The sequence below is a fragment of the Thalia democratica genome, chromosome 9 (genome assembly GCF_965202585.1).
Source record: "Thalia democratica chromosome 9, ktThaDemo2.hap1.1, whole genome shotgun sequence".
Classification (NCBI taxonomy): Eukaryota; Metazoa; Chordata; class Thaliacea; order Salpida; family Salpidae; genus Thalia; species Thalia democratica.
Genome location: NC_139173.1, coordinates 5,374,841 through 5,393,865, shown reverse-complemented (window position 1 = coordinate 5,393,865; position 19,025 = coordinate 5,374,841). Strand labels below are relative to the sequence as shown.

Below are 19,025 nucleotides of genomic sequence, written 5' to 3'. Positions count from 1 at the left end.
TTTAATTAATTATTGTTTTGAAAAAAATTAAAGTTTTTTATACGTTTTTATAACTGATATCTTTTTCAAATACAGATATTTATGTTTTTTTTAACTTAATTTTACTGGTAGCTTATTAAGCAAAAAACACTGTTTATAAATTAGATGTTAGAATAAACATCAATATTTTATTTACTTTACTGAAGTTTGTTTGATTAAAAACTAGTTTCATGATCTTATTTTATAAAAGTATGAAAGTTTTATTTAAACAGTCCAATGTGTTTCAAGGTCCTGTTGGTCATTTAATTAAAACTTATAAAAAAACTTTTCTAACCTGTACAAACACAAACTTGGTGCCGTACTTAAGTTTTCAACAGTTTTTACTCCTTTTTTAATTTAACAGCACTATAAGATATTATTTTTTTTGTAAATTACAAGCCACACTGTGATTGATGTCTTCAACCTCAAAAGTCTGCTCGCGGCTGCTCAGCTCTTCCAACAAAACTTCTTCAACAAAGAGGCTGGTCTCCACTTTCAGGCACGTCTTTCCAAAACATGAGGAGTTCAGCACAAGACACAATGGTCCGTGCAAGAAGCAACAACAAGAAATGTGTAAAGCAATTGGTGTTTCTGTTAGTGAGACTATTTTTTAATTTACAGGTATTTAAAGTAAGTACTGTAGTTTTTATCTTTCAATTATTTAAGGTTTTTGACAAATTTTTGATCACTCAAAATAATTTTGAATAGTATAATTTAGAAAGAATTGTAAATTTGGATCATTATCTCTTTTTTTCTGACAAATGTTTAGTAAAATATAATTGTATTCTTAAAATTTTGAGATACCTGTATTTAATAAAAAACTTACAACTAACAACTAAGTAGTTTAATCTTTTTACATTTTTTCAGGACCTTAATGAACTAATAAAACAAACCGTTCCTAACTCAATATTACTAGACAAAGAACTGGATTTAGAAGATTCTGTTTGTGAGTTTTTGTTAATAATAAGTATAAAAATTGGTCACTAAATACCATTAAGATGTGACTAAAATTTTTGAAAAATTTTTTCAACAAAATTGTCAATAAAGGATTGTAACTAATTTTCAGGTGAAAATGAAGTCCTCCAGAGGCTCGACTACTTTTCAAAGATGAACAAGTACGAGTGGAGGTCTTACATTGGAATGGGTTACTACAACTGCACCGTTCCACAGACCATTGTTAGGAACATGCTTGAGAACCCTGGGTGGTATGTATTAAAATATATGTATTATACTCAAAAACTATGATGGAATGTATTTATACCCTCATATGAAATAGAGGTCTTTTATTGTTTTCAATTATAACCTATATTTATAATTTATAAATACTATAGGTTTGATTGAAAACAATATTCTGGTAAAATTTTATTGTCCTGAGTAGATTTTTAACACTACATTTTTCATTACAGTTAAAAACTTTTCATACTTGAAGGAGTTTGTTAAAAAACTGATGGTTGTAATTTTTATTAAAATTTATACTAAGATTATTATTTAAACCTAGCTGAAATATAGCCTGGCTGAAAACCATACAAGTCTCTTTATTTTTAGTCCAACATCTCTGTATGGTTGTATTATAGTAATTTTTTTTTAGCGCAAAACATTTGTTAAGTAAAAATAAAATTAATGTAAAACATTTCAATATCTTTTGCAGTAAAGATAACAAAAAAATACTACATATTATCAAATAAACTAAAACAACTTATAAATCAGTAGTTTTTCTTTAAATTTTTAAATCAAGTGGCAAATAGTATTCAAGCACAACAAAATATTTTTCTAACAATAACGTGGAAAAATTGTTTAATTTATAACTAAGGAAATAAATTTATACTTAAGTTTTATTAAAAATAAAAGACTAAACATTAATATTTAAATTTTTGTTTTATGATTAAGTAAAACTAGTTTAGTGCTAGTAATAAAAGAAATAAGTTAACGTTTTATTTTATATAAACGAATACTATTATTTTATCAAGGTCCACACCATACACTCCTTACCAACCAGAATTGTCACAAGGTCGCCTTGAAAGCCTGCTTAATTACCAAACCATGATTGCTGACATGACAGGTAAATTAAATATATTTAAAATTAATATATCAAAGTACAAAATCTTTAGTTTTTTATAAAAAAACATTTAAACAGCTTTTTTTTTTTGTTGGTTGTCAAAATCTTGCCCTTAAATTCTTTAAGCAAAAAAGCGATAAAGAAACAAAAGGAAGAGTTTTTTTTAAGCTAGAGATTGTTTTAAAACCAATAAAAAATCTTTTAACAATATATATCTAAAAGGAAATAAAGGAATTCAACAATATAATTTATAAAGTTAAAGACATTAAAAAGAATGTAGGACAATATAACCATTTAAAAACTAAAACAAAAAAAAGTTTTACTTACCAATGTTTTAATAATTAAAACAAATTTTGTGTGTCTTCTAAATAAGAGTATACCAATATAGCATGATATTTTAAAGAGTTTCTCAAAAGAAAAAATAACCATAATATCTTATTATCTTTTAAACAACCTGTGCATTTTCTTTTAAAAAAAGTTTCAAATCAATATTTTTATCAAATATTTTGTTTAAAAGAAGTTTCAAACCAATATTTCAAACCTATAAGTATGTTTTCTTTAAAAAAGGTTAAAAACAATATTATTTATCAAAAAAGTTTCAAACCATACTTTTAACTTGTGTATTTTATTTTAAAAAGGTTTGAAACCAATCATTTGAAACCAAAGTTTTCTTTCAAAAAAGTTTCAAATTAATAATTTTATCAAATATTTTGTTTCAAAAGGTTTCATACCAAGTTTTTCTTCAAATATTTTCTTTTTAAAGTTTCAATTCATTTTATCAACCTGGAGTGTTTACTTTCTTTCAAAAAATCTTCAAACACAATTTTTTAACCTGTACATTTACTTTCAAAAAAGTTTCAACCCAATTTTTCAACCTGTATTTTTCAAAAAGTCACACATGTTGGCATTTTAAGGACTGCCGATCGCCAACGCCAGCTTACTGGACGAAGCAACCGCAGCTGCTGAAGCTGTGTCACTGTGCTTCCGCCACAACAAGAGAAGAAAGATGTACGTTCACGACAAGATTAACCCACAAGCACTAGAAGTTGTCAGGACAAGGGCCAGGTATGAAATGAATAAACAGTGTTATGATAATTTAGTTTCTCAAATTCTTCAGTTTTTCTTGTTAATATATTAAAAACAAATAAATATTTCTTTTGTAGTAAATGTGAAAAGTATAAAATTTTATTTTAATTTTATGAATAGACATAATTATATATATTAATGGTCTTTATTTTAAGTTGCCAGGTTTTTGTTTTGGTGATGTATTGTTGAAAAAACACTGTTCTCAGGTGTAATACATAAAAATAATGCAATTTTTTACAATATTTACACAGACTGATAGGAATAGAGATATTTGTTGAGAGATTGGACCAGATGGACTTCACATGCAGGGATTTTGCAGGAGTCCTCATTCAGTACCCCGACACTGAAGGAAGGGTGTTTGGTTTTGAAAATATTATTGAGCAGGCCCACATACACGGTGTTAGTTTGTTTATTATAAATTTAAATTAGTTTTACTTACTTTTTTTTTTACACATCACACATCTAAGCTATTAGTTTGCGGTATTTTATTATGCTTTTTACTAAAATCTAAACTAAAAAAGCATAAAAGAGTTTAAACTTAAATGTATGTAATAAAAATAGTTGTTGACAGTTAGTTTTTGTTTATAAGTTTTCCAAGTGAATGGTTTATATGTTCTTTAGTTAGTTTAGTTTGTCAGAGACATGTTGAAACATGTTGAAAAGACAGTTAGTTTTTGCTGTTAAGTTTACTAAAATGGTTTCAAACTTTCAAAAAAAAAAAAAATTTTTTAGATAAACTAATAAAAAAGGTTGTACAAAAAAAACTTCAACAATTAAGTTGTAGTACCCATAGTTACAAAATCTCTAGTTAGGATGAATTCTACAAATTATTACTTTTTAGAATACAGTTGTATATTATCCTATTCTTTTAAGTGTTAAGATTTAAATTTTTATAGCTGTATCTGAAAATCAAATTAATTTATATTAAAAGTTTTTATAAATTTTTTATGTTATTTTCACAATGGGTTGATTAAATTACAAGTTTGAATTTAAAAAACTTAACCAAGTAAAAATTATAGAAAAATATCACTTTATTTGTCAATAAAAATGCAAAAAAGTTAATAAAAAATAAACTCATATAACTTTTTACTAAATTTTAAAACTTTATGTAAACTAACCATATATTTTTTGTATGATAATGATAATACGTTTCTTAACTTCCTCCAGTAACAACTTTGCTTTCATTAAAAAAATGTTATAAAGCAGTTCTTAATTATAACATAGATGTTTTTGATACACATAGATTTTGATATTTTTAATAAATAAACAGTTTTTGAAATACCACGCATTTACTTTTTGGTACATAGTTTGTTTTCCACAATGAAAATGTTATATTATACTTGTTTTCAAAAAGTACTAATTTTTTTTTTGACTGTAAATCATTTTTGAGTAGTTGAATTTTTTTTTTCAATATTTTACTTTTTTAAATTTTACACTACTTACAAAAACTTTTATGTTTGACTAATTCAACAAAAGTAAACATTTATTTCTATATAATATATTTATTTCACAATATTCTTTACTAAAATGTTATTTATTCACAAATTTTAATTAAAAAATATTTTTTATATAAAAAGTTTTACATTGATAAAACATTGTTTCAGATTTCAGATTAAAAACTTTTTATACTGAAATATTATTTTATAAAAAAAAAACATATTTTTTACAGTCTCTTGTAGCTTGCTCCACCGACTTACTCGCCATGGCACTTCTCCAATCGCCAGGTAGATTGATAAATAATTATATATTTTTATAAGTATGTTAAATCGCCAGTTAGATTAGTAGTTATAAGTTTTAAAAAAACAATTAAAATGATTTATCGAGCGTAAAATAAAAATATCACCAGATAAGTTTAAATAAAAAATAAATAATTTATATTGCTTAAATCATCAGATGAGTTTTTAAAATTTCACATTAAAAAAAGCACATTATACAAAGTTTATATTAAAAATTGTTTAAAATCGTTTTAATACTTTTAAGAACAACCTAAAATTCCGAAAACGCAAAGATATTTTTTATATATTTCCCTCTATTAAGAGTTATAAAATAATTTTTAAACTTATATTATTAATTCACCAGGCGAACTGGGTTGCGACATCGCTTTGGGGTCATCACAACGATTCGGGGTTCCCCTAAACTACGGAGGACCCCACGCTGCATTTTTCAGCGTCAAAGATGAACTCAAGAGGCTGATGCCCGGCAGAATGGTTGGCGTTACTAGGTTTGAGAATGTTTAAATTTATTTATCATTTATTTTAGTATTTGTTAAATTTTTGGTAGTGTCAACTTATAGTAGAATGGTGGGCGTTATCAGGTTAATAGTTTTTATAATTTATTATGGTTTGTAATTTTGTTTAGATTTGTTTTGTTTGATGGTAAATATTATATTTCAAAGAACCTGAGTGCATCATTAGAACAGGGGTCGGCAGTTCAAAAAAGGAAAATTTTTCTGTGCTTAAATTGAACATAAAAGTTTAGGCGATAGATTATTAAAAATAATTTTTTTTTGAACAAAACAAAATAAAATTTGGCGAAACACAATTTTGATTTAAATTAAAAAATCTCCAAATAAATGTTATAATAAATAATAAAACCCCCTCACATAAAACCTCACAACACAGGGACGTAGACGGCAGAAAAGCTTACAGGTTGGCCTTACAAACGAGGGAGCAACACATAAGGAGGGCGAGAGCAACTAGTAATATTTGCACTGCACAAGCGTTATTAGCCAACATGTCAGCAATGTACGCAGTGTACCACGGACCAGAAGGAATCAGGCATCTGGCTAACAGGGTTCACAATGGGACGTTGATACTTGCACAAGGTGAATATTTGTTTGTGTTTTTATTTAAATTTATACGACTTGTGGCCTTATGATCGAACCTTTATGTTTACTTGAGCTTGTCTCATGCCATGCTAAAGTCCAGGCTTAGGCTCTGAAGACGTTCCCGATGTTTTGTTGTTAGTATGTTGATTATACCTATTTGCATGTATTCTTTTTTTTTACTAAAGTATAATGTCTGCAACAGTACATTTAAAAACTAATAAAATCTAATTTATATTATATTAACAATGGTTGTTTAATGATTTTCATATGAAATTAAAAAAAAACAGTACAGTATAAAATGAATAAACAACTAATTTTAAAATATTTTTTTTAGTTTTTCTAAATTATTATTTTGCTCAATTTTATAAAAAAGTAAAATAAAACTATGTTTGGCTGTAGCTTAATGTTATATAAAATTTTGTTACATAATGCTAAAACGTGACAACATAGGAATTATTTTATATGTTTAAACAATTATGACTCACGCAACTAATTGTTAATTACTGTTTTTTTTGAAAATTCAACAGTTTATTAGACTAAACTACGCAACGACAACAAAACCAATAAGTAATATTATTTGATGACTAAAACATAGTAAAATAGGTTTACTAGTTAATTACTAATTTTACTATGTTTTAGTCATCAAATAGTATTACTTATTTATATTGTTGCGTAGTTTTGTCTAATAAACTGTTGAATTTTCAAGTAAAACATGTTTTTGTCATGATAAATATTTAACTTCAAATTTATTTAATTTATTAAACCATTATTTAGCCCTAATCAGTACTAAAAGTAAATAAAATTGATTAAGAATTTATTTAAGAGTTTAAGAATATATCAGTTTAAAAACCAACAAAAATAATTTAGTGGTAAATTAAATAATAAAAATAAATAACAGGTATAAGAGAATCAGGCCACTACCTAACACACAATCAGTTCTTCGACACTCTGAAGGTGGTGATAACTTCTGGTATCCACGATATTTACAGGAGAAGCGGGGAAAAGAAAATAAACCTGAGAATGTTCAATGACGGCAGGGTAAGATAAACTCATAATTAAAATTTTTCTTTAAAATTATATATTGATAAAAAACTTAAATATTTCATGTTTTGTTGTTTTTCGCAAAATTTAAAGGTAAATAAGTTGATATGTATATAATTTTGATTTTAACTATTTGTTTACTGTTTACTTGTAGACGGGCTTGTTTTTTGTTTTTGTTTTTAAACGTACAAATATTCAAAAAAGTAAACAAAAACAAGTAAACGTACTTGAGTGACCTTCTGAGAGTAAGACAGAGCGTTTTAATTTGTTGTAACTAAAATGCTTCGTTTCAATTGGCTGAAACTGAGAAGGGTGTGTGAAGTGCGATTTGTAAGGAGAAAATATTTATGAACGCCGGTTTTTATTTGCTTTGTCGCTTTCATCTCTCAACAGTCTGCGTAATTGGCTTTTTTAAGCTCTCTTGAACGTTTGAATTTTAAAAGCTGTGTTTTGCTATTTCCCTTGGCAATTTTTAAAAGCTCTTGTGTAAATAAGAAAGTTTTGGTTTTTTACAAACTTTAACAAATATACAATATATTGTGATTTACATTTTAGTATGAAAGTTTAAAGTCATATTTAGCATGATTACACTGGTCTGAAAATTTAATTTCGTGGAAAATTAAAACAACTTTCGATTAAACTTCATTAAAAAGAAGTGATCTGCGTTGATAAATTTAAAATCAAAATAGAGTCAGTCTATCTTAAATGATACTTATAGTTTTTGTTGTAAATAAAGTATTTCAAAAATAAAAAGTGTATTTTTATTTAATAATTATAACTTGCAAATTATGTATTTACCAAATTATGTCTTTACCGAAAGCAGTACAAAGATACAACTAATTAAAAAAAAAAGTTTTACATTAATAATATAGAAAATAATTTAAATATCAAATAAATTCCAGGTCGGAGTGTCCTTGGATGAAACAGTTTCCGAAAAAGATTTAAATGATTTATTATATGTTTTCGGATGTGAAAAGTCCGCAGTAAGTTCAATATTTTAATATAAGTAGAAAATGTTTTCTTATTCAGTAGCAATCAAGCAACTTAATTAAAACATGCAGTCGTTTTGTTTCTATAGGTCTTTAAAATGTTTTTTACTTCAAGAAATATTTTTGTAATATTTTATTATAATTCTGTACCGATTTTATTAATCTATGTTTAAAATAAAAGATGGATATGGCTGATTTTCATTGTTTAAAAGGAAATAAAATATCGTAACATATTATTATACTAATTATTTATATTGTATAGGAAGAAATAGCAGAACAATTAGGAGATAAAGTTTTGGACGGTCACATTTCAGAATCTAAATTTAAAAGGGAAACGGAATATCTGACACATCCTATTTTTTCTGAGTTAGTTTGTAGTATAAATATTTATTTTTGATGAGCTAGGTTTTTACGAAAAATAATTTCTAATAGTTGTTTATGATCAAAAATATAATTTTTTGTTTAAAAAAGTTAAAAAAAAGTTTCATAAGGTCCTTCATGATTAAAAATATTAGTTCTTATTTTCATAATTGTTAATTTAAAAATATAATCTTATAAAAGTTTGTTGGTTGCAAACAATTCTTAATTTTTTAATTTATATTCAACTAAATAGCTTTTTTTATTGGAGTATATAACGAAAACATTTTTAAATCAATCAAGTTTAGCAATGACAAATTTATTAAACTTAGTTTTACTATATATAAATATTTTTTGTTGAATTAGAATCATATTCGTAATATTATGAATTTTTGCAGTTAAAGGTTGGAGACAAGTGCAGTTTAAAGTGTAATTTATTTTTCTAAAATTTTATACTTTGTTATACTAATTGAATGTTTATTTATTTTACAATTATTTTTGATTTCAGTTTGTTAACTATGTTTTCAGTGTTAAAAGTAATAAACTAATTACTTTTGACACTTTTAAAGCAAACTAATATAGTATTTTTATTTTGGTAAACATTTTATTATTTAAAAAACAATCTAACAAACGAATAATTTATATATAATTATTTTATCTAAAAGTAAAAACTACATTTTTAGTTATTTGAATTATTTCAAAAATAAATTTAAACGTAACCTATAAATAAGATTTCTTAACTTTTGTTTACTGGTATTATTATATCAAATTAATTAGTTACCAAAGTGCAAGTATTTTTAATTCTTTACTAACTAGTTATGAAAAAAAGTGTATCAATTATACATGTCTTATACAAACCTTAAAAAATAAACGGAATAGAAATAAATGAAAACAAGCTAGAACTAAAACCCCTTTAAATTCATAAAAACAGAATATCAAGTTAAAAAACAAATTTAAAACTTATAAAGCAATATACATAGACCTTAAGCAAATAAAGTAAAAACTGTAAGCTACTTTTTGTTATTAAAATATTTAATACGTATAAATAATTCAGAATTTCTAAAATTAGTAATTAAAGTTTGTCAAAGTGTTAACCTCACAGGCAAAACATAATAAACAATGGCAGATAATAAGAATATTAAACAATCGATAAGTATTTTCAGACGGAAATAAATATAGTTAACAAATATTTTTTCATTTATTGTTTATTTCTTATTACAGTCACAGTTTGGAAACAAACATAATTAAAAATGTGTATTGTTCTATGATATTAATTAATATTTATTTAAAAGTATTTAATATTAATTTAAACAACACAGATCTGAGACAAAAACATAGTTTACAAATTTATTATTTATATTTATAGTTTTAATAAAACAGACACAGTTTATGAAACAAACGTAGTTTACAAATATCTATAATTTGTTTATTCGAACAGACACAGATCAGAGACGAACATAGTGCGCTACATGAAGAAACTTGAGAACAAGGACGTTTCATTGGTTCACTCGATGATACCGCTGGGTAGCTGCACCATGAAACTGAACGCAACAACTGAAATGATGCCGATTACGTGGCCCGAGTTCGCTAATATACATCCATTTGTTCCACTGGATCAAGCTAGAGGGTTAGTTGTTTAATACATTTAGATTGATTTAATTTAATAATAGGAAATTTGTTTCTTAACAAAATTAGATAATGTTTAGCTTATTTATTGCTAGAGGGTGAATATTTAATGAAATTAGATAATATTTAGTTCAAAAAAAAATTGTTTTCAACTAGTGGTCCAAATTTGCTAGTATACTACAATCTGTGTCTCTTGATAAGCTAGAGAAATCTTTTTTAGTCAGAAGATTTACCATTTAAAATATCATTTTCGGGCCCTTTATTTTGAAAAGTTGTACTATAAAAAAACTCTTGAAAAATTTGTAATGAAACATTTTTTTAATAAGCACTACTGTGTACTGGATATTGAGTTTAGTGCACATTTATAAACTAAAATAAATACTTTTATTTGAATTTAAAAAGTTGCTGAACATGTTTTTCCAGAGACTTCGGTTTACTTGAGCTAGGCAGTGAGTTTTTGTTATGGTATTGTAATAATTTTAATTAAACAGATACACGAAACTGATCAAGGAGTTGGAAAGAGATTTGTGCGAAATCACCGGATACGATTCTATTTGCTTCCAGCCTAACAGGTATTATTAATATGTGTATTCATTCAGAAATTTGTAAAGTTTAAAATATATTTTTAATAGTATTAATAGATGTAACAGTTTTTGTTCAAAAATGTAAAACAGTTAGAAAATAAAAATAAAATGTTGGTAAATAGTGATATAAACAATTATATATAACTACATTATTACCACCAGCGGCGCGCAAGGTGAGTTCACGGGGCTGGCAGCGATCAAGGCGTACCAACGATCGTTGGGAGAAAATCAGCGTAACGTGTGCTTGATACCCACTTCAGCTCATGGTACCAACCCTGCGAGCGCCCAGATGTGCGGCATGAAGGTCGTACCCGTGAAAGTTGATCACCTTGGCAACGTGTGCTTGATGGACCTTAAAAAGAAGGTTTGTTGCTATGCAATTATATATGGTGTGAATAAACAAGCTTATATTGTCATAAGTTTTTGTATTTAACTACACATGTTTTGTTTTTATTGCAACTCAGTCACTAGCGTAAACTGTTAAACGTTGTTCAAGCAGAACATACACAAAAAAAATCCATATGATATCCTATAAGTTTATTTAAATTAAGAATTCCATGTCAATCTAACCGTGACCGCTTCAAAAACAATCATCCGAACCAGAACTTCCAAATAAAGATTAAAATTAGGTCTACAGTAAAATTTCGGAAAAAAAACTTGATTTTTTTGCAAGGTGAAGGACCCATTGCAAGGTGAAGAAGAAACATGTCACTTTTTTAATCACATTTTAACTTTATTGTTATATTTGTTAAATCTGCACAAATCCACTTGGAAAACTGCTTACCAATGATCAAAGTTTCAATAAAAAAGTAGAAAAGTGTCACTATTTATTAGTGGTTCTTTAAGTTTAAATATAGTTATGTGCGGTGTACAGCCACGTGTTAAATATTTTATCAACAAGTAACAAGTATTTAGAAAAACACATTCCTCTGTCAGTTGAACAGTAATCAACGAAAGACTAAACTGAATAACAATCACTAACAACACTTAACATACACTCAAAGTTTTTAACAACACATTTAAAGCAACAAAGCACTTAGTATACATTATTTAAAGGCTGAAAAAGTAAATTGAATTCATCTTGATGTATTTTAAGGCGGAGAAGGTGGGTGAAAACTTGTCATCAATAATGCTGACTTACCCCTCGACATTCGGTGTTTTTGAGGAAAATATTCAGGAAACCTGCGATTTGATCCACGATTTCGGTGGTCAGGTTTACATCGATGGTGCGAATATGAACGCACAGGTTTGTTTGTTTTAATATATATATATAAGTATGTTATTAACTTCATTTATAACTTAAGTGTTTGTTTTTTATGAACAAAACTGCTAATTTAAAATGATTCTATTAATAGTATGTAAATAGTTTTAAAAAGTTGTATATTGTGTGATGAATACCAAAAAATAATAATGTATATAAAAAAAGTTCCTAAAATAAACATGAATTTTTCTATTACCATGTTAGTTACTCATTACAAAAAAAATCATGACTACTTTAGGAACTTTTTTTCGCCATGTTAATTACTCAGTAAACAAGCTTTATGAAGTCACAATAAGTTTTCAAACATATTAAACGACTTCAAAAATAGTTTCAAAAACAATCATTAAAGTCAACCATTTTACAAGTTTAAAAATAAATTACTAACCTTCCTAGTTCGTATTATGACGTCACACAGGTAGGATTGTGTCGTCCTGGCGACTACGGATCGGACGTCTCCCACTTGAACCTGCACAAAACATTCTGCATTCCCCACGGAGGGGGCGGACCGGGTATGGGCCCCATCGGGGTGAAGGAACATTTGACCCCCTTCCTCCCCACCCACCCCGTTGTCATGCCGACATCGGCCATGGTTGACGGGGCCAGGCCACTAGGGGTCGTGAGTGCGGCTACTTGGGGTTCGGCCTGCATATTGCCAATTAGTTGGACTTATATCAAAGTTTGTTGATTATTTATTCAATTACTTGTTAGTAATAATAAAAGTATATCTCTGAAAAAAAAAAAAGATTTATTGATTGCTTATCTTATAAAACTTGCAGTACTTGTAAAATTATGGTCTTCAATAAAATATACAATTGTTATATAATTAATTAAAACTTTTCTTTACTGCTCCAAAGTTTTATATCATAAATTCTTTATATTGCTCGCCATATTTTATTTTGATTTAACTTTATTTTCTTTTAGGTATTGGTTTTTTAATCTATTCATTACAAATATAGTTATTATTATCAAAATAGATTTTTCCCTTCTTTTTTTTGAAAGCTTTATTACTAAAATAATACTTTAAATACTTAAATTGTAATATTTTTATTTACTAACAGTTAATGGGGGCCAGAGGTCTTCGAAAAGCATCTGCGTTGGCGATTTTAAACGCAAATTACATGGCTCAAAGACTAAAAGATTATTATCCAGTTAGTTATTAAAATTATATATGTTAGTGTATTTTTAATTATTATTGATTAACATACATCATGACAATAAAGTGTAAAAAAAAAACTAATTAATTTCACGAGACTTCATGATGTTCGGTTGTATTTTTCAAACGTTTCTAAACTACGTGTTTTAATTTTATTAAGTAACCACGTTTCTTATTAATTTGTTTGAGAAATTATATTTTAAATAACTAAATGTGAAAATTAAAGTCTTGTAAAATTTCTAGTAAATTTAAATATTTTCTAATGAATAAATAGTTTCAGCCGACGTTGATTCAAAAATTATTTACAACAATTAAAATTAAATTAAGTTTGGTACTGGCACTAATAGCTTTTCAAATATTTTAAGGATAATGTAGTAGTTTTTTTTAATTCTACTTGTTTAGATAACATACTAGAAAAAAACGTTTGATTTTCTAATAGTTTTCTGATACTTTTTTCAGAATAGAGTACTTTAATTTTTTTTAAGAAGTTGTTGTAATTTTATTCAAATAGTGTACAAAATCAATACTAATTATTTTTTTTTATCCAGATTACGCGCTGAACAGATATTTTTTAATATTTTTATTTATTATTCAGATAATATACTAAATAAATGTTTATGATTCAGATTATGTGCTCAACAAATGTTTTATTTTTATTCAGATAATGTACAGAGGAGTTAACGGGTATTCAGCTCACGAATTTATCTTGGATACTTCAGGTTTCAATAATTAACTACTATTTAGTTGTATTAACAATAGTTTTAATTTTGACTAAGTTCTTGTTATAAGATTTACCAAAGATAAATGGTATAAATTCAAAATTACATTTTTTTACTGACATAAATTTTCACTGCTAGTTATTTGGTACACATTTATTTATTAATATATTTTTCATTATTTTCTCTGGCCAAAATTTATGTTAAAAACATAACTTTTTTTTTCTAAAATTTTGCAACAAGCAAAAATTAATACTAAATTGGTTCAAAGAATGACTAAAACTAAAACCGATAAAAACCAGAAACGACCATAATAGTCACTTTTACAACTTACGCAGGGTTCAAGAAGACGTGCGGGGTTGAAGCTGTGGACATCGCCAAACGTCTGCAGGATTACGGCTACCACGGCCCAACCATGTCGTGGCCCGTCACCGGTACACTGATGATCGAACCCACGGAGAGTGAAGACAAGAGCGAACTCGATCGGTACTGCGATGCGTTGATTGGTTGGTTGATTGTTCCTGCTTTGTTCTCATTGGTCCAATGTTGTGATTTGTTCTCACTTTATTAAATTTCTCTAAGTTATTTAGATTGGTTAATTTTTTTTCAACACTTTTCTTATTGGTCAAAACTTTTTAATCTGTTATTATTTCTTAATTTATTGATTTTTTAATAGTTCACAACCTGATTTAATATTAGTTGAATTTTTTAAACTGCTCTTATTGGTTGATTTATTGGTTTTTTAATAATACACATTCTAATTACTAATTGGTTAATTTATTGGTTGTTTAATAGTTCATAGGCTAATTACTTATCGGTTATTTTATTGGTTTTCTAATAATACACATTCTATTTACTAGTTGGTTAATTTACTGGTTCTCCAATATTTGGCAATCTAATTACTGATTGGTTAATTTACTGGTTTTCTAGTAGTTGGCGAGCCGTATGTTTCGTCCTACTTTAAACTTTTGTAATTATTATGAAACTCACAATATAGAAAAACTTAGTTAAAGCTATTTATATTAAATATTTGAAAAAGTTATGTAAGTTCAAATTTTACTTAAGAAGTAGTTTATAAAAGATACCTTACTTTAATTTATCAGTATTTTTTTGATGTAATAACAAAACATTTTATAGTGTCATACAAAACTTTTACTTAAAAATTATTGTAGCAGTTATGTACTCAATCTTAATAACGCAAAGTAGCAGCAAAAATTGTGGAGTAATAAAGTTGGTCACTCACTTTATGCACAATAATTTTTGTACTGATTGAACTAACAACCGTAGACAGTTTTAACTTATTAGTTATCAGATTGTAATAACATTATTGGCAGGCGATATAAAGTTTTATATTTCAGTTATGTAATGGATTATTATTAATTAACTATTTATATGTTTTTCATCACACATTATAACTTTAGTCTTAACGTGTTGTGGATTTTGTTCAACTTTGTAGGTGTGTTATTTTAATTACATTACAGTAATTGATAAATTAAATACATACAATTTTTATCTTATTGAAATTATTGCAGACAGTTGATTTTTAAATCTTATGTGTCTGTAGTTCTCGGAAGCTTTTTACATTGTTGTAATAACATTCCAAGTAAGTTTTTGTAAACATGCAAAGTCAAGTTTAATTTAAAAATATGCATAAACCAGCTTATAAATACGTAGTCTTCTGCTAACTCATGCAAATACTTGTTTCACAGAAATTCGCCACGAAATACGTGACATAGAGGAGGGAAAAGTAGACAAAATGAACAATTTACTAAAAAATTCCCCACATCCCCTGCAAGTTGTTGCCGGGAAAAAGTGGGAATTTCCCTACAGCAGGACCCAAGCCGCCTTCCCATTGGTTGGTTGTTTTAGTTTGAGAATTATTAGATGTTGCAATTTTGTGTAAATTTTTATTTTTTACTTGTAAAGTTTGATAAGAATACTTGATAATAGTTGTACAAGTACTATTAATAAAAATAAAGATATTTTAACACTATTTTTTTAAGGTTTTTTTTTCTAAAAAAAATCTTTCACAGAGAATTTTTTTTGAACTCTGTATTATCTTTACATCGATTAAAAAGGTTACAGGTATTTAAAAACGAGTTAGCAAAGTTTTGAATAAAACCAAATACTTAAAAAAATTGAAAACGACCAGAAAAGTAACTTTTAAATATCATACCAGGGCTTTGTGGACAACACAAAAATGTGGCCTCAAAATTCTAGGATTGACGACGTTTATGGTGACCAGAACCTAGTTTGTACCTGCCCGCCCATGGACAGCTACCAGGACGAGTGTGACGTAACAGAGAAAATCGAAGCTTTATGACGTAACAACGGAACAATTTGAAACTGCAAGGCTGCCTCTGATAATTGATGTTTCGATGGAATTTCTGTGGTCATTGATGAAGCGTTTTAAAAATTGTTTTATGTGATGAAAAGTAGAAATGTTTTCAGTAATTCATATTTTTTAAAAGTTAAGCTGTTTGATAGTGGTATTGTTATTTAAATATTTTTTAATTTTAGCGTTTGTAACATATTCAAAAGTTATTAAGGTTTAAAGTTTTTTTAATATCAATTAAGTTAAAAATTAGAATAGTGTATAGTCTTAATGTAAATAAGTTAGTTTTACGCAATTTCCTTTAACTATATACAATTTACATACGTTTTTTTAAATTTTCATTCCCAGTTGTTTTATGTTTGCAAGTGATCTTACATCAAAATGTTTTATTTTTACAGCATTTTTTACTTCTAATTATTCGTGTCTTTTTTTGTAGTTTTCAATGATATTTTTTATTTACAGTTCGAATTATTTTATGTCGATTTGTTTTTTATGTCTATACGTATTAAACTTGTTTTAAAAAATGTCAATTTAATTAACAATGTATTTAACAAATTATATAAGTTTTAAAATGGATTAGATTTTTATTTATGTTTTTTTTTGTCATCTTTAAAACACCAAACATATTGTTTAGCTTAGTTAGAAACAAAGTTATTATTTATTAAAGGTTGAGCAAATTTAAAATTTAAAAGTAAAAAAAAAGATTATAATTTCCAGTTAGAAATCTGAACTTTTCATTTCACGTTTAATCAATAAAAATTGATTATTAAAGACTGTATAAAACCTCAACCCTAATAAATTAAAAATTAGCAGAACCTTAATACGGTTTTGTTACATTAATAACAACAATTAAAAATAAAAAAATAATTTTGAAATAGTCAAAAACGTCTTCATTATTTTAGAAAAATAATAAACAAAGCAAAAGGTTATTATGAAATAGAAAGTTGTTAAATACGTTGAGTACATATAAGTTGAAATATTTAGTTTTTTAACAAGTTTTGTGAATAATGAAAGGTTTTTAAATAGATGTTGCTTTTTAAGTAAAAAATACCGAAAAATTATTTACGTTTAGATTAATATTATTGTACTTTCTAAAGTTATATTGATGTTGTTTAATAAATATTACATTTCAAAATATTTATACAAAAATGTGTTAAAAGAAAACTTTTATTTGTAAAAAGTTATTAAAAAAACACAATATACGTAATGTAAATTGTGATATTTACTAAATAATTATTCAGAAGGTTTTTAAACAACATGTTGTAGTAAATAAAAAACAAAAAAAAAGATAGTGTTTAACAAATAACTTCAAATTACATACTCTAAGAAACAGTTTAACAAAAAGTTTTATACTGCATCTGATTTGCCTCTTTAGCAAACCTAATATCAACAAGCAAGTTTATTATTCATTATGATTTTTAAAATAATTGTTTTTGTGAAAATAAACAAGCTAGCATTAATTTGCTTTTATAATACATACGATGTGTTTTAACATGGAAAGCTTGTTAAACTGAAATTTAAAAAAGTTCTAAAAACTTATAGTTTAGTTACATACAAATAATTAAGGCTTAAAACAGAAAACATGTTTGTTTTTTTTGTTTTTACTGATCGCTTATTTAAAGTCAGTATCAAGGTTTAAACGAAAATACTTAAATCTATAACCATTAAAAACTTGAACGTGATTAAAGCTCTTATATTGTTTATTGTTTTAATTTATTATAAAACAAGTCATAGAGAAATATTTATGCTGTTTTAACAACGTGAAATTTATAAGTTTAAAGATTTTTCAATATCTAGTTTTTTAAATCAGAATATACTATAAACAATTACGTATAGTCAATACAAATAACTACGTACTAAAATTCATAAACTTCCATAATTAAATATACACCATAAAATAGGGGTGGGCAACGTTTTTCAATCAACGGGCCGGATCCGGTAAAATTAAGTCTTTTGCGGGCCGGTGCATTTCGAACTAGAGATTTACCGGATCTATTATCTGAATCCAGCCGAAAAATTACTTTTTAGATCCGAATCCGACTGGATACTAATTTCAAGTCGAGATCCGGATCCGATCGGATTTAAAAAAAGTTTTGGATCCGGCCGGATTCTAATTTTATGGATACAGTTGATCACTTTTTTGAATTCAAATTCACAAAACTTTCTCAAGTCTGACAACTTAAGATGCAGATTGAGACGTGTCAGATGTTTAAATAATGTTTATAAATAGAATTGACATTGTAATTTACAAATATCGTACTTAAAAAAAAACAACTTTGCTTGAGGCAATTTGGAAAAAAGATATTCCAACTAAGTTAGAACAACACAAATACTAGGACAAAATGGTATATTTATTAATACACATTAATTTATAAAGTCATTTTTTAGCATGTTTTTAAAGTCAAATTTTTACAGTTTTGTTTTGTAAAAGTATTATTAATAGTTTTATGAAAATTTTGTAACATTTACCTTTCGCGGGCCTGTCACTTTGGTCGTGGGCCAGTCATTTTCATTTGCGGGCCGGATCCAATTAAAGTTCAAAAAACAGTCGGGGGCCGGTCATTTTCACTCTGCGGGCCGGATCCGGCCCGCGGGCCGTACGTTACCCACTTCACCATAAAACTTGTTTATGCCTAATCAAATCAGTAATACTGATCAAAGTTAAAATATATTATCGAAAATAGTACGAGCTTAGTTTGGTAAAAAAAAATTCTTTGATGTTATATAAAAATTTATACAAGAACTTTTTATGAAAATATTCAGTCGTTGATTCTAAAATACAATTTTTTTGCTGGATATACAAATTTAAAACTATTAGAAAGTCTTCTGTAACAAACATCTCATCGAAATGAATCTTTGGTGTGAGTTTTAATGCGGCATTTTAGTTATAACTTCAGTAAAACCTTTATAAGTAATTTTTTATTATAGTTCAACATGTGAAGATTTTAGAAATACATTTAGAATCGAGCGTTAACT

At 26.6% G+C, this 19,025-nt stretch overlaps 1 protein-coding gene across 1 annotated transcript; it reads left to right on the top strand.

The window, feature by feature from the left end:
• The first annotated feature begins 386 nt into the window (after positions 1 to 386).
• LOC145844135 (glycine dehydrogenase (decarboxylating), mitochondrial-like) lies at positions 387 to 16,575 on the top strand. Its single transcript, XM_082951496.1, has 22 exons — positions 387 to 611; positions 886 to 964; positions 1,085 to 1,223; positions 1,986 to 2,077; positions 2,989 to 3,139; positions 3,412 to 3,559; positions 4,830 to 4,884; positions 5,240 to 5,381; positions 5,782 to 5,984; positions 6,886 to 7,025; positions 7,931 to 8,011; positions 8,280 to 8,383; positions 9,813 to 10,001; positions 10,492 to 10,572; positions 10,747 to 10,948; positions 11,681 to 11,830; positions 12,261 to 12,521; positions 12,904 to 12,993; positions 13,660 to 13,717; positions 14,053 to 14,220; positions 15,424 to 15,569; positions 15,894 to 16,575. Exons 1-22 carry the CDS (start codon positions 432 to 434, stop codon positions 16,035 to 16,037), a joined length of 3,003 nt encoding a protein of 1,000 aa, XP_082807622.1. The 5' UTR covers positions 387 to 431; the 3' UTR covers positions 16,038 to 16,575.
• Positions 16,576 to 19,025: the final 2,450 nt, after the last annotated feature.

What these genes read in the sequence shown, in the direction of transcription:
- LOC145844135 (XM_082951496.1), top strand. Translation starts at nt 432, where the DNA reads ATGTCTTCAACCTCAAAAGTCTGCTCGCGGCTGCTCAGCTCTTCCAAC. An exon ending in GTAAAGCAATTGGTGTTTCT is followed by an intron (nt 612 to 885) that starts GTTAGTGAGACT and finishes ACATTTTTTCAG; the next exon opens with GACCTTAATGAACTAATAAA. An exon ending in CCCAAGCCGCCTTCCCATTG is followed by an intron (nt 15,570 to 15,893) that starts GTTGGTTGTTTT and finishes ATATCATACCAG; the next exon opens with GGCTTTGTGGACAACACAAA.